The following is a 14,423-nucleotide window of genomic DNA, read 5'->3' on the forward strand; positions in this document are numbered from 1 at the left end:
ACTGCGTGGGTTATTCGAGCGTGTCTTCCGGTTTGGACCTGTACGTCCTCGCCGGACTGTGTGATTACCATCTTGCCTTCAAAATACTCCGAATATTTGGGTTCTTCAACAACCAAAAACTATGGACATCGGCGCGGAAGGCCGTCCCCGAGGCAGATATCAGAAGACGACCAACCACACCAACCGCCGGAAGCGAATTCCTCGGAGCGACAAATCCAAAAGAGTGAATGCAATATGCTGTTGGAACCAAAATCTACAGCAAACTGCAGCAGTGGAGCTCTGCTGCAAGTCCGATTGGGGCGGGACGCCGTCCCGGCCGCTAAGGAACGACGTCGAGGCCAACAACGGCAAGTGGGGCCGTGGCATACGAACCGCCCACCGTTCCTGGTCCAGCATATCGGAGGTACCTATTGAAGTGGATAGGTTCAAACGAGGATAGCCCTGCGAAGAGGGGTGTCCCAGCCCTTCCGTTGCGTTGCTCCCAGATAAAAGGCGAGCTTGCGCTTTTCTAGCGCGAGCGGGAACTAATGATGTTTAGACGAAGTCCAGGTACGCGAAAGTCAAAATGACCGGTCAACAACAAGAAAGTGAGGCCAGCGCCTCTGCGGCTCCTACTGCGGCCCCTACCACGGCCGCTTCACCCACTGCTCCTCCTCCTACTTCCACGACTGCTCCTACGGCTTCCACAACGGCTGCTCCTACGGCCGATCCGTCGACGCCGATCGCTGCACCAGCAGCCCAGTCTCCTGTGGAGTCCGAGCCTGAGCTCGAACCCGATGTGCCGGGTCCGATCGAACCAGACGCAGACGGTGTCTCGATCGACGGTTACTCCACGACCGATGACTCGCAGGCCTCGCTTCGCCCCACGATTCTCGACTACCGCCGTGAGAACGGCCGTACGTACCACCGCCTCAGTGATGGCAAGTACATTCTGCCAAACGACGATCTGGAGCAGGAGCGCCTCGACATCGTCAACCATGTCTGGATGGTCACTCTGGACAACAGATTCTGCATGTGCCCGAAGAACGAGGGCGCTAAGCGCGTCCTGGACCTTGGAACTGGTACCGGAATATGGGCCCTCGACTACGCTGACGCGTTCCCTGACGCTGAGGTTATTGGCGTAGACCTCAGCCCTATCCAGCCCGGCTATGTTCCCCCGAACTGCGTTTTCGAGATTGATGATGTTGAGAAGGAGTGGACTTGGACCAAGCCCTTCGACTTCATCCTCGCGCGTAACATGATCGGCTGCTTCTCCGATTGGGAAGCAGCTATTGAGCAGGCCTACAACCACCTTGAGCCCGGTGGCTGGATGGAAATCCAGGATAGCGAGTGGCCTGCAGTATGTGACGATGGAAGCATGACCGAGGACATGGCCATCTACAAGTACACGACGATGGGCGCCGAGGCGTGTGAGGAGATCGGTCGCACGATCAGCAAAACGCACACCTTCGATAGGCTTATGAGGGAGGCTGGCTTCGAAGATGTGGTCAAGATCCCTCTCAAGTTCCCCATCTCGCCGTGGCCTAAAGACAGGCGCTTGAAGGAGATTGGTCTCTGGACGCAGGCATCACTACTGCCTGGATTGGAGGGCCTGGCACTGGCCAACTTCACTCGCACTTTAGGCTGGACTAGAGAGGAAACCTTGGTTCTGTGCGCGCAGACCAGAAGAGATATCCAGGACCCAAAGATTCATGCCTACTGGAACGGCTACGTCATTTACGGACGCAAGCCTCTGAAAGCAGACAAGAAGGAAGATGCGCAGCACTAGCTGAGAGGCAAGATGTCTGGCTGCTCACGGCTGGCCCTGCCTCATGGTAGATGTATATCTGATAAACTCGTACAAACTCTGGGAGCAATGATGAAGGCATTTGATGCAATGAATACCATCTGGGAGAGGGGATTGTCTGATTCGTTTTGTCCCGTAACGCGATTGTCTTGGATGATACTGGTTAGCTGTCACATAATACTACGGCCTTTTCTTTGCTCAAGACTTTCTTCTTGCACGTTGAGACACCACAGAACAACTGGCCAAATGCTTACCTCGGCTCGGATGTGGAGCTTTTAGAGTACTCGTGCCACGGGTACCCATGGATACCCAAGCTTGGGTGCTTCCTGATGGGTACCCACGAGATAAAAAGGCCCATTAGTGGTTACCCACGGGCCCATGGGTAATAGGCAATGGGTACTCGTGGGTATCCATGGGTATTTCTAAGCCTATGGCACCATTCGACATGGTACAGCTCCATGTTCCTCCTAGATGAGACACAAAACCTCTTCTCAATTCAAAAATATTGACAAACCGTAGGCAGCAAGAAGATAGCAGTCGACTGGCCGGTCGTCGTTCAGTTGTCAAAGTGCAAGAGAATTGGCATAGCTGAGAATGAGTTGCGGTGCAATTCGACCCTCTGAAAGCAATTGCGTCTTCTTTTTAGCTGGCAAGCTCTCTACCAAGCCGAACTCTGTCGTTAGTTAATGCTGATGAAGGGCACAGCAGCGAGGCGTGTAGAGGGCTGAGAACATGGCCACAACCGCAGCAGTTTGACGCCATCAAGGTCGTCTTATCATCACACAAAAAGATCAATGTTGTAGAAAGGCCGCCCAAAGCAGCAAACCGCCATTCAATTATCACAGCACCGACCCTAAGTCCTGCTAGCTATACAGTTCAATCTGACCCAAACGGGCTTCTTCCATTTCCATCATCATACACTTCCGCCCTGTCTAATCTCCTCTCCGTCCCCTCTTTACGGGCGGTGGACTTCTCGACCTAGATATCGAGTCGCTGTGTCTCCTCCGCTTCACACCGGCCGGGCTTGATCGCACCGGCGAATCCCTTCTCGGCGCAGGCTGTCTTCTGGGCGGCGGGCTCGGTGACCTCGAGTAAGAGTCTCGCCTACCGTTTCGCGCCCTCGGCGGCGGAGAGACGCTACCGCGGGGTGGCGGGGACCGACTATCTCTGGGTCCTCTGCGGTCAACTGGTGAACGGGATCGTGAGTCCACCGAAGATCCGCGACTCGGGGACCGGCTGGGCGAGCGGCTTGGTGAACGGCTGCCGTAGCGGGCGCGTTTGCGCGGCGCGCTGCTCACCGATGAGCTGTTTCGCCTGACAGCCCGACGCGTGTCCTGCTTGGGGCTCCGGCCGCGGGGTGCACCCCTGGCTGGCGGGGGGCTTGCGGAGTAAGATGCGGACCGTCCTCTTCTCGGAGGAGGCGATCTGCTGGCTGAGTAGCTATCTCTTTTGGCGCGACGAGGCGGCGGGCTTCCGCTCTGACTGCGATCTCTGGGGCCATTTCGGGCTGGGGAGGGAGATCGTGAATAGCTGGCGGATCGACCGCGTCGTCTGGGTGGGCTGGCCGAGTAGGAATCTTCGCGGCGTCCCCTGCGCGGAGGGGTAACCGAACGACTGTATGAACGAGATCGTGATGAGCTGCGACTGTACGAGCGGCCTCGTCCGCGGGGTGAAGGAGATCTGGACACTGAGTTTCTGCGATCTGTGACGCGTCTCGGAGACCTTGACCTTGATCTTGACCGTGAAGAGTACGAAGAGCCAGTGTATGAGGAGTAGCTGGATACCGACTCCGAGTCCGATTCGTCGGCGGCTGCGGGGGCGGGCAACGCCGGCTTGGGCATGTTTTGAAGGTACTCGCGCGATGCCTCGGTGAGGGCACCCATGCCGATACTGGTGAAGTAGTTGATGGAGAAGCGAATGTTGCGTGCGTTGTCTCTTGGGAACAAGCCGGTGAAACTGGGTTGAAGGATCTCGTCCTTCATGCGCACTTGGAGCTTCGCCATGCCAATCTCCTCGGAAATGTCCTGGAAAAGAATCTTGATGAAGATTCTGGAACTGCTGGTTGTCTCTTCCTCGTTGAGGTGGATGGCGGACAGGACATGCCAGACTATGGCATCGGTAGCCAGTAGGTGAGCGAAGAAGCGCGCGATATTGCGCAACCTGTTCGTCTCGTAGCGATGGATCTTGTTGTAGTAGTCGACGAAAGAGTCCTCGAAAAGGCCAGTCCATAAGCGGTTGAGCTTAGCAAAGCGCTCTCCAATGAGACCGTGGAATTTGGAGTATGTCTTCTCCTGAGAGCAGATCTCCACAATCATGGAGGGCAATTCTGGCTCCTGTCCCGCGGGAAGGTTGACTCGGAGCAATTTGTGGACTGCTTCCTCGGGGTCGATCGACGACATGACCGTGAGGTAGATCGTTCGTCGGAGGTTGACCAAGTCGGTGTTGGACTGGTCCTTGATCTCCATGGCCTTCTCCTCCTCATCCTCTTCCTCCTCTGAGCTCTCATCTTCGTCGTCGTCATCCTCGTAGTCACTGCCCTCTCCCAAGATCTCAGCCTTCAACTTCTTGTAAGCCTCCTCGTGCTCTTCCCACTGCGGGTCGAACTTGAAGATGTTCAGACTATCCTGAACATCAATCTCGCCATCCAAATCGACCATGTGCGTGATCTGATCCTCTTCTTCCACCAGATCCAGCTCCTCCTTGATAGGCGGGTTGTCCTTGAAGTTGTCCTTACGAACCTGGAAAAGAACCTCAATCATGTACTGCACGCGCTTATCGATATCGGCCTCATGCAACACGTTTCTCAACTGGTCCCAGACCGCCATAGCAATCGCGGGCTGCATGTCTTGCAAGTGTTGTCCGACCTCGCGGAAGAAGTTGACGGCAATCTCTACGCTGTCGTCGGTCGGCTTGTGCAGGAGAAGCAGGAGCATTTGGCCAGCAAGTCTCTCGTGGACGACTTGGTGGTTGATAAGATGTGCCAGGAATGTCGTAGAGGAGACGCAGACAGCCTTGTCGCTGCGCTTGAAGCCCTTGCGGAAGGACATGATGAGGCGCTTCACCAGGAGTTCGCCGACCGCTGGGAGCTTCGTGTTGACGATGGCGGCCATGGCCGCGAAGACGGGCGTGAACGGCAAACTTGCTGCCTGCGCCTTCATAATGGAGCGGCAGAAAAGACCGCGGCCTTTGATCAGGTTCTCGCCAAACAGCTCGGGGACGATGTGCTTGATGTTGGAGTAGTTGACCTTGTTGATCAGACCGTTGATACTCTTCTTCAGCGCCTCCCACATCAACCTCTGGTATTCCTTCGAGCTCTTGTCGGTAATTTGAGCCTGGAGCGCCCTCAGTCGAGCAGGCGGGATGTACGTGCCACCGGATCGCATCGAAAGGAGCTTCTCGTACTCGGCCTTCGCGATGGCCTGCTTCTCCTCCTCGGTCTTCGCAGGCGGGCTCGGACGACGTTCCTTGGGCGCTGGACGGTAGCTATCGGGGCGAGCTCGATCGCGACCACGATCGCGTGGGCGCTCGCCATCGTTATCGTGGCGTGGTCGACGGTCGCTGATGTCGCGTTCGTCGGCAGATTCGCCGTCGCGCTCGCGGCGCTCTGGGCGCGGCGACTCAACGTCTGCCGATGCCATCGTGCCTTTTGCTTTCCAAGTCCCAGAGATCGATCCCGGATTCGAAAAGAACTCGCGACGCTTTGAGGCAAGGGCGGGCGATCGGACACACGCTGATTGCTTGTTGGCGACTTTTTTTTTTCTTGGGGAAAGGATACTTTGACGCAGCCTGGATGGAAGGCTTCCCAAGAAAGGTACCTAAAAATCATAATTGTGGCTGGGGACTTGTAACGCCCCATAATCGAGAAGGACGCACGAGCCAGTTGCGGCTGGAGCTTGCCTTCCTGACAGGGGGACCCGCCCAAGCAAGCGTGTGTGGAAGTGCATTGTCAACCGTGGCAGCTCCTCTGTTAGCACAGGTCCAGTCCAGTCCACCAGGCGCGCCCTCATCCCCTGAAATCGCGACGACAATTTTCCCGATCGGCCAGCTAGCTGTTGACCTTTAACCGCTTTCCTTCTTCCCCACGATACCTCTCCCACCCGGTTACTTGTCAACTATCTCACCGGCAGCCGCACTCGCAACCCGCCAATCCCTTCCTCACGCTCCTTTACTTCCGTTTTACCAACACGACAATGGTACGTCGACCCTTCCCAGGAGACCTGTTCATGCGTCCCACCTTGCGCAACAAGGGATGCAGCGCAAGATGACCGAGGCATTGTCATGGCTAACTTTTGCTCCTCCTCCAGCTTGGAACACTCGTCGGTCTCGCCATGCTCGTGGCTGCCTCTGTGATCTTCACATACTACTCCATCTGGACCCTGCTCATGGTAGATGCCCTTTCCCCCCATGCTTCCACCAAGACCACAAGGTGCGCTAATACGCCCCGCCACAGCCCTTCGTCGATGACGACCATCCGCTTCAGAACTTCTTCCCTCCTCGCGTCTGGGCCATCCGCATCCCCGTCATCCTCATTCTCGTCGGCTGCGCCGTTGTCGGCTCTTTCTTGGGCACCGTTATGATCCGAAGCAACAGAAAGAAGGCCGCCAAGGCCAAGGCTGCCGCGAAGAAGAAGGCGTAAAGGACCTCAGACATTACAGGACGACTGTCGCGGCTCTTGTAGGGCCGATTTCGATCTATTACAATCGGATGTCTTCCGCTCAAAGCAGTCACAAACATCAAGCGAAGGGCGTTGCGCACTTGTATACAGGAATGGGTATCTAAAGCTGGTTGTATTGGAGAATTGAGCACATGGCCAATCTCGGAGCAGTGCTACCTACTCTGCATATGTTTAAGGACTACTACCCTATGCCAGAGAGAAGAATACCAAAAAAGACCAATAAAGGAGTGAGTGGCACGACCGGCCAAGTATCCGCCCCCATGATCCTAGGGCATCGGCCAGCAAACGTGTTTACATACCGACCCCTCCCCCATCCAGTAATGAAATCATGGCGCGAATGACTGTTGGTCTAACCTGGCTCCCAACGCCCTTTGCATTGTTTCTCAAACTCTCTGATCAGCAAAGTCGAGGACTTCACAATCGTCCTCGAAAAAACCATCCTCATCCTCCGCATGACGAGCTCCACGTCGTCTCCGAGTAGTGACAACAATCTCGTCACCATTCTCCCCACGATGCATGACTCTCTCCATCGAAGACAACGGAAGCGCCCGGTGATCATCCGAGATGTTGAATTCATCTTCTGAAACCGAGTGGTGTCCAACGTCCAGCCGAACCATGTTGAGCGGCTGACCAAACGCCCATGCTTGGGAAGTGTTCGGCTCCACCGGGGTGTATGAGACCTGGGGGCGCTGTTGCCGCTTCTTCTGCTTGGGCGTGGGTCGCTCATCGAGGTTGGTCTCTGCCATGAGTGCAGCCAGCGAGGGAGTTGGGTTCGAGGCCTGTTCATTGTACTCGAAGAGAGACACTCGCCTGTCGGTATGGAAGGGCTGGTAAGGTGCGCTGGATTCTATCTCAGCTTGCGGGATCGATGCCTCGGCGCTCAGATCAGCATGCAGCGGTCTAGCACGAGGGTCCAGAGTCAACGTATTGCCAGCGTCCATCTCTCGATCGGACAAGTCAAGATATTCATCTGAGTCGATGAATTGCCTAACAGCAGGGGCAAATCCATCATCTGGCAGCGCTGGCACCTTGAAGTCCTTGTATCGACTACCTCGTGGCATTCGCTGCTTTGAAGGCGTCGGTGCAGGGCGACGGGTTTTGGATGGGTAAGAGCGGACGAGACCATCGCCCACAACGTAAAGCGTATGGTACTTTCTACCAGTAATCCATACGACGCATGAAGCTGTGGGAAGCCATTGGCTTTGCGGCAGAGACACGCGGTTTTCTCCTGTGTGACGCAGTTGGTTGATGGCAACACCGGTCTTGCCGAGGGAATGGCTAATGCTGGCAGCGATCGCCCTGCCACCAACACTCGCAGAATCGACAAAGTTGCCGTGTGCCACGCCTTGCGCATTCGAGCTGCTCCTACGCGGCCGAGTGATGAGAGGCCTGGCTGCATGATAGGCTGCACCAAAGGCACTAGAAGCAATGGAGACAGCAGAGCTAGGGGCGTCCGACGCTGGAGCTCCATTCTCTTCCGTTGCCTTGCGGCGGCGAGGGGGAGGCCAAGTAAACGCGCTCGATGGCATATCAAGAAGATGAACAGTTCCTCGTTCAGTGACCATGGCGATTCGCTCTCCATTGGGCTTCGACCATGCAACTTCGACGATTCGGGCCACAGTCATTCGCGAAAACTGGGCGACTTGACGTACTCTCGGGCCCATCGCGCTGTTAGACGCCAGTACCTGAAGCGGGGAAGACTTGGTGTATTGTATGCACATCAGGTCCCAAACGGTTTGCACGTCGCCCTTGCCGCTTGCTGTGAACAGCGACAGGCCTGTCGGCGAGAATGACAGGAAGCTGCATCCGAGAGGCGAAGCAAATGTGATCAGAGGATGCAACACGGCCGAAGTTGGCAGACTGTCCAGGTCCAGGATAGAGACAAGACCAGGATCCTTAGTGACCGCCTGGCCCGGCGTACCATGAGTTGGCGGGAACTGAGGCGCATCGTGACGGGGAGGGTAGGAACCAGCCCACTGCTGAGCTGCGAGTGGTGGCGATCTCGGCTGTTGGGGCGGCGTTTGGTTCGCACTTTTGTTCCAGTACGAGTTCCAGGCCTGCAAGCCTTGCTGACCAACCCATTTCGCACCAGAGATCAATTCCTGCGTGGTCTCGCGCATGATCTTGTTCACCATGCTCTCTGCCATAGGAGAGTCAACTGCGCCGGTAACACCAGGAACCACAGGCGAAGTTACCGAGGCAATCCCGGGAGCCTTGCCAAAGATGGGAACCGGTACGTGTGCGCGAAGGGCGATCTGTGAATTGGCGGCGGGAGGGCAGTAGGCGAGCCACTTGCCGTTGAGCGACAGAATTGGCGTTTGAGGGTTAGGACGCGGCGGTGCGGGCGAATGTCTTCGCTCCGCTTCTTCCGCAACTTCCCCTCTTGGGAGTTGTTGAAGGCTGGTCCAAAGCTTTCCCACGCAACCGAAGCGAACAGGACTGTCGACAACATCCACAGTTTGTCGGTAAACCCAGCATTCTCCGCTCACGCCTGAAGCTATAACAATGTTGCCAGCATCGGCCTTGACGGTGAACGCGCCTGTGGGAGGTGGCGCCTTGAAGATTGGGCTCGTCACTGGCGTTGAAAGAGGCACTTTTGGAGCTTGAAGAAGTACGTCAACAAGCTTCCCCGTCTTCAGGGAGTACAACTCAACGGAAGTCTGGTAGAACTCGATCGCAGGGGTGAACCGCCCAGAGGGCCCTCCTTTCTGGCTGCCGTCCGCTCGGGGGCTGCCAGGAACTTCGCGCTCTTCAGCGATGGTCTCATTTGCAGTTTGAATGGCGATTTCTGGCGATGTCTGTGGTAGAACTGGACCGTGGACAACGACGGCGACCAGAGGGCCAAGCTCAGCCTGGTCGTTTGGAGTGGACCAAGGCAGAATCTTTGCGTTGTACACACCACCCCGAAGTCCCTTGAGGCCGGCAACACGGTCGAGGCCACGTTTGGTCACGGAGTAGACTTCCAGGCCACCCTCGTACCCCGCCAGTGCGACGTTGTCCGATCCCGGAACAAGCTCGGTGTGGGGAGACGGCAGATTGTCGAAGCCAAAATGGTAGCCTTTGTCACCAGCCTTCAAGCCGGCTTTGGAGGCCATGTCGAAATCGATATCCGGGGCGCCATAAAAATGCGGCTGCGGTTGGTGGGGAAGTGGAGGGTGAGAACCAACTCTTGCGTGGGACAGCTGCGACTGCATGGAGCTACGGCGAAAGGCTGCAGCTGCAGCCGGTTGATGGTAGGCCTCAAGTGGATACTGGGCATCCATTTGGAAGCTGAGTGGGCGCTTCATATGATTTGGCATGCTGTTTGGGGGGGAGGGCGACGCAGTTTGGGGAGTCAAGGACTGGCGCTGGACAGCCCACCCGTGGTGGAGGCGACCGGAATCCTCGTAGGAAGACGGCTGGGTAGGCGGAGATTCACCCATGAGGCTAATCAAGTTTCCTGGAGAACCAGCAAGGCCTCCTCTTGCCCATTCGTGGTTTGTGCTTGCAGCAGTACTCGCGGACACAGACGTCGTGGAGAGGGCATCCAGGGTCGGCGAGATGGTGGGGTGCCCATCGTAGGGTGACGAGCCTTGGGCAATGGGTCTGATGTCGGGGGAGTTGACGGGAGGCGACGACGCATCGGAGGGGGGACTCTTGGAAGGACTGCCGTTTCTTTGAACATGTCAGTGGAAGTTGTCGCGACAAAGGTTTGAAGCAAAGATGCAGAACAAGGCAGCAGTGACTCAAAGGTGCTGATGGCGGGGTTCAGGAGAGGGGAGTAAGAACGTACGCAAACTTGCCCGCGGCGAGTTTCGTCACCGCGGCGCTAACTCCACCATCTTTCGCGTTCTTTCTGTCCTTCTTAGAGCCTTTTTTGAGAATATTCATGAGTATGATGTTCGTCTGCTGAACCTGGCGCGTATGCGTCAGAAGCGCGGAGTAGGTCCGAACTTACTCGGCATTCAAGTGGTGTTGCGCCGCAGTTGGAGCAGTTTCCTGCTCCAAGAACCTGCGTTCCCGCAAGGTAGCTCTACCCTTTCAGAGAATACGAGTACTTTGAATGTATGGAGAGTCGTGGAGGATCGCGATAAGAGGTTCGATGGTGGTATGAGGGGTATCGGGTTAAGCGACGGTTGGTTGGGTCTATTAGAGATGACGGAACGCGGCGAGAAAAGCGGCAGATGACCTCGGAGGGTGAAAGTGCCGCAGACGCTGGGATATGCTTCGGTTTGAACGACGGCTCGATATGGCAAATGGAGAAAATAGGCAAGTTGTGCCTCGTATCGTTGGTGCAAGTTGTCGTTGGTGAAGGTTGTACGGAAGAAGCAGAAGTGTAAAGAGCGGCGTTCTTTCCAGGCACAGCCAAAATGGAGAGGAAGTAATTACGGTCGCAAGTGAAGAAACAGTCTATAGAAGGAAACAGAAGAGGAAAGACGTGACGGACGTGACAGGACGTGACGTGACGAGTATGTTCACGGGAATGCTGCTATCGTAGTTTGGTTTGGTTGTTGTTGATGAGTCGAAGGGAAGGAGCACGGGGGAAGGAAGTGAGGTCAGTCATGGCGACAGGTAGGTAGGTAGCATAGCAGGTCCCCGGTACGGAGTAGGTAGGTGCTGGTACGTGCTCCCCGCCAGCAGGTCTCCAGTAGGTCAGGCCGGGCCTGGTCAGGTACACCACCATCAAATCACAGGCGCGCCGGGGTCGTCTAAGAATGGGTACAGCGGTACATCGGATGCCGTAATGGAACAGAAGAGGTCAGATAAGATACGGGAAGCCGGACCTTCCTTACACAGCGCCTCCCCTCCTACCATCAGCCCAACTAACCTGCCACTTCCACTTCCACATTGCGACGCAGTACTTCATTTACCCCTCGCGACATCCTTCAGAGTCCACCTGCACTTTCGTCCCTCAGCAGGTCACTGGTGCAGCAGCTGCTCTCCGCGGGAGGGAGCGGGGCGTTTGCGTGCTTTCGCAGCTCGACAACCCGAGGACGGCGCGGTGCCCCCAAGGTGTCACTCACTGAATGCCCCCCCTCCAAACCACCCCTCCACGCCCTCCACTTCAATCAGGACAGCCAGTTGGAGGAACTGGGGCCAGGGTGCAGGGGTGTCAAGCGCAGGCAGCTGGCCAGGATTGGAATGAAAGAGGGTGGGAGGGTGAGGGGTGTTTCCGGGGAGAGGGACATCCAGGGCACTGGTGCTGCGCGCTGATGTTGCTGCTGCTGTTGCTGCTGTTTGGCACTGTCCCGCAACTGCAACTGCAAGGCAGGAGGTTCCAGGTGCGAGGTATCTTCTGCCCCTCGAGCATGGCCTCCGGTACATCTCGGCGGCATGTAGCGCAGGGCAGGATGCAGGACGCAGTGCGGATACAGCTACAGATACAGCGCACCAATCTGGAGCCAGCCTTCTTCATCGGACAGGGGGTGGTTGGGACAGGTTGAAGATGATAAAGTCTTCCGAGGTATTCTTTGTGCTAACAATAGCCGCAGAAATACCTGTTTCGATCTCGGGATACTTGGCACTGCAAGCCATTAAGGTACGGCGGTACGTATCCCAGACATCAGCAACAGACACTTGCTGCTTGACACTCAGGTAGACACGCCCAGGCCTCTCTCTACGCGGTAGAGCAGTCGGGTCTGGCCTGGCCTGGTCTGGTGTCCCGGAGTTCAGTCCAGCCCAGCCATCAACAGGAGCAACAATCGCATTATCTGCGATACGCCTCCAGCAGCTCTTTCAACACGGAACCGCAGATGCGCGGTAGTCCTCTCCTTGTGCGAAATCGAAGACGCAAACATCAAAGTCACATCCGCTTGTCAGAGGGACACGATCCAACGCTACGAATTCAATCTTTGTCTGAGACCCCTCGTCTCGCTCAACACTCACCATCTCTTCTTCCATACACTTCCACCGATTTACCATGTGCCTGACGGTTGGCCTCCCACACCACACCACACTCCTGGTGCTAAGCTGAGCTCTGCATACGCATACAGAGTCTCTTCTGCCGAGGCCGGCGACGGGCAACCCAACCTTGGAATCTGTCTCTGTCTCTCTCACTCTTTCTTAGCAGTCAGGACGCAGGCGGCAACGGCGCCGGGTCTAGTCAGAGCCAACCCAGTCAACCAATACCAAGACCAATGCCGAACTGACACTCCCATTGTCACTTACTCCTTCCACCTTCTCCCCCTCATCCACCAATCTCGCTCATCAATCTCCGTCAAATCACTACAATCTCACCCCTGTGTCCGGGACCAGCTGCTGACGCCTGGGCTGTGCGTGCCTACACACGCCTGCGCCCGCAGTGGACGACGGATGATAGTAACGATCCGGGGGTGACCGATGCCATCATTCCGCTTTGGCCTGGTGACGGCGGCGCAGACACAACCTGCTGGACGCTCTCAACCAAGCTTCCCCCGGAACAACAGCACGACGGTTCGTACACTAAAATAACGGTTGCCCGTCTTTCACCTACCGCCAACCTGGAAATTGCCTCGCAACCTCGCTTCTCCATGGCTCTTTACGGTGTGCCGTCGCCCATCCCATTTTACCCCCCCGTCCCCGTCATCGGTCACCCGTCCATCCTATCGCGCGCCAGCTGTTAAACTGCCACACCCGACACTCTTCTGGCCAGACCATCCAACTGACAAAGACACCTGACCCCTCGGTGGAGGACGGGGGGCCACCAAGTCAGGTGAACGGGCCACTCATAGCTCTCCCGTGGCCCACGAGAACAACACACCACCACTGACGTAGGTAGGGCTCTCCTGGTACCCCTCCTTATGCCCGCGGGCTCGCATCTCTGAGAACTCCTCGAACCTCTCAACCCTCACCGTTTCAAGATGAGATGCCGGTTATGAAGTCATCTGTTGGGAAAGCTGAGTTCTGGCTATCGTCGGGTCATTACCTAAGACAACAGCCCCAATCCAACGAGGCGAAGCGAGGCGAGATGGTGCAGGACGAGGCGACGCGGACGACGCATGGCACGGGGACGCCCGTGGTCGCGACCTCGTCGAAGCGCAAGCGCATGGAGCGGTTTGAGGTCGGAGCTACTACCGGATGAATCCATCGTCATCGATGAGATCAAATTCGATGCGCTCCCGTCCGTCAGCCTGAGAATGGAACACCGGAATGCCATCGTGAAAAGGCGCAGTCAGTGGGTTCGACAAAACACACTTTGCGCCAATTCCCAGCGTCTCGTCCAACATCTGTCTTTCGGCGGATAATGCCATGGACGTACGTCGTCCAATTCTAAATTTGCCTTGACAACTCCCAGCCTCTCGGCTCTACAGTGTCCGAGGTGTCGCATTCGACGCTTCAAAAGTTGGACTCAGAAGGCAGTGGCCCCTCAATCGGAGCCCACTGGTCCAGCCAGACCCGATAATCATCCATTCGCCATTCACCATCGTGCTTCTGCCATGCCGCACTCCCAGCCCAACTAAACACGTTCTCACTTCCATCCAGCCCCTTTCTCCTGACACCACCCTTCAACATGACGTGCACACCCTGCTCGGTTACTGACCCGATTGCGCTCGTGATCCAGTGCTTCCTCGCCGCGACTGAGCCCCACATCTCCGTCCGCAGCTGCCGGAGGTCTTGATCCAAGTGTCAGCTTACGGCTGCAACTCATCACCCGCGTCGTACGTACTCTCGTGCTTCTCGGCCGCCTGCGGTCCAATCTTGACTCTCGCGTCCGGCGTGAAGAACGCCAGCCATTGCTCGTTCAGCTCCTTGTTGTCGCTCGTCCGGTAAAAGTCCCTGAGGCGGAGCCGAAGGTCCCGGTCCATAGCCGTCTCGGTCGGCGAGAACGGCTCCAGCCGTGAGTAGCTGTCGTACGGCTCGACGCCTTCTGTCGCTGCGAATTCTCCCATTTTTCGACTTCGTACAGTGAACTTGTTTCTGTTCCTCACTGATACTAGGTTCAACGTATGCGAGCACACACCAGCGAGCGGCGGAGGTGTGTGACGTTTATACCCGTCCCAAGTC

General features: G+C 56.6%; 5 protein-coding genes across 5 annotated transcripts; 2 read left to right on the forward strand and 3 right to left on the reverse strand.

The window, feature by feature from the left end:
* Positions 1-565: 565 nt before the first annotated feature.
* On the forward strand, positions 566-1,768 carry laeA-7 (Secondary metabolism regulator laeA; the record flags this gene model as incomplete). The annotated part of the gene is made up of 1 exon (XM_036638477.1): positions 566-1,768. The coding sequence occupies one exon, from the start codon at positions 566-568 to the stop codon at positions 1,766-1,768; it is 1,203 nt and encodes a 400-aa protein (XP_036495414.1).
* A 1,200-nt stretch (positions 1,769-2,968) lies between these two features.
* cwc22 (Pre-mRNA-splicing factor cwc22) lies at positions 2,969-5,424 on the reverse strand (the record flags this gene model as incomplete). The annotated part of the gene is made up of 3 exons (XM_036638478.1): positions 2,969-3,218; positions 3,270-3,520; positions 3,571-5,424. 3 exons carry the CDS (start codon positions 5,422-5,424, stop codon positions 2,969-2,971), a joined length of 2,355 nt encoding a protein of 784 aa, XP_036495415.1.
* A 690-nt stretch (positions 5,425-6,114) lies between these two features.
* On the forward strand, positions 6,115-6,422 carry dpm2-1 (Dolichol phosphate-mannose biosynthesis regulatory protein; the record flags this gene model as incomplete). Its single annotated transcript, XM_036638479.1, has 2 exons — positions 6,115-6,171; positions 6,237-6,422. 2 exons carry the CDS (start codon positions 6,115-6,117, stop codon positions 6,420-6,422), a joined length of 243 nt encoding a protein of 80 aa, XP_036496258.1.
* A 422-nt stretch (positions 6,423-6,844) lies between these two features.
* CGCS363_v006631 (uncharacterized protein) lies at positions 6,845-11,289 on the reverse strand (the record flags this gene model as incomplete). Its single annotated transcript, XM_036638480.1, has 3 exons — positions 6,845-10,115; positions 10,234-10,355; positions 11,269-11,289. 3 exons carry the CDS (start codon positions 11,287-11,289, stop codon positions 6,845-6,847), a joined length of 3,414 nt encoding a protein of 1,137 aa, XP_036496257.1.
* Positions 11,290-13,754: 2,465 nt separating this feature from the next.
* Positions 13,755-14,308, reverse strand: CGCS363_v006632 (uncharacterized protein; the record flags this gene model as incomplete). The annotated part of the gene is made up of 2 exons (XM_036638481.1): positions 13,755-14,032; positions 14,086-14,308. The coding sequence occupies 2 exons, from the start codon at positions 14,306-14,308 to the stop codon at positions 13,755-13,757; spliced, it is 501 nt and encodes a 166-aa protein (XP_036496256.1).
* Positions 14,309-14,423: the final 115 nt, after the last annotated feature.

This window comes from Colletotrichum siamense (assembly GCF_013390195.1).
Source record: "Colletotrichum siamense strain Cg363 chromosome Unknown KSG_Cg363_contig04, whole genome shotgun sequence".
In the NCBI taxonomy this organism is placed as follows: Eukaryota; Fungi; Ascomycota; class Sordariomycetes; order Glomerellales; family Glomerellaceae; genus Colletotrichum; species Colletotrichum siamense.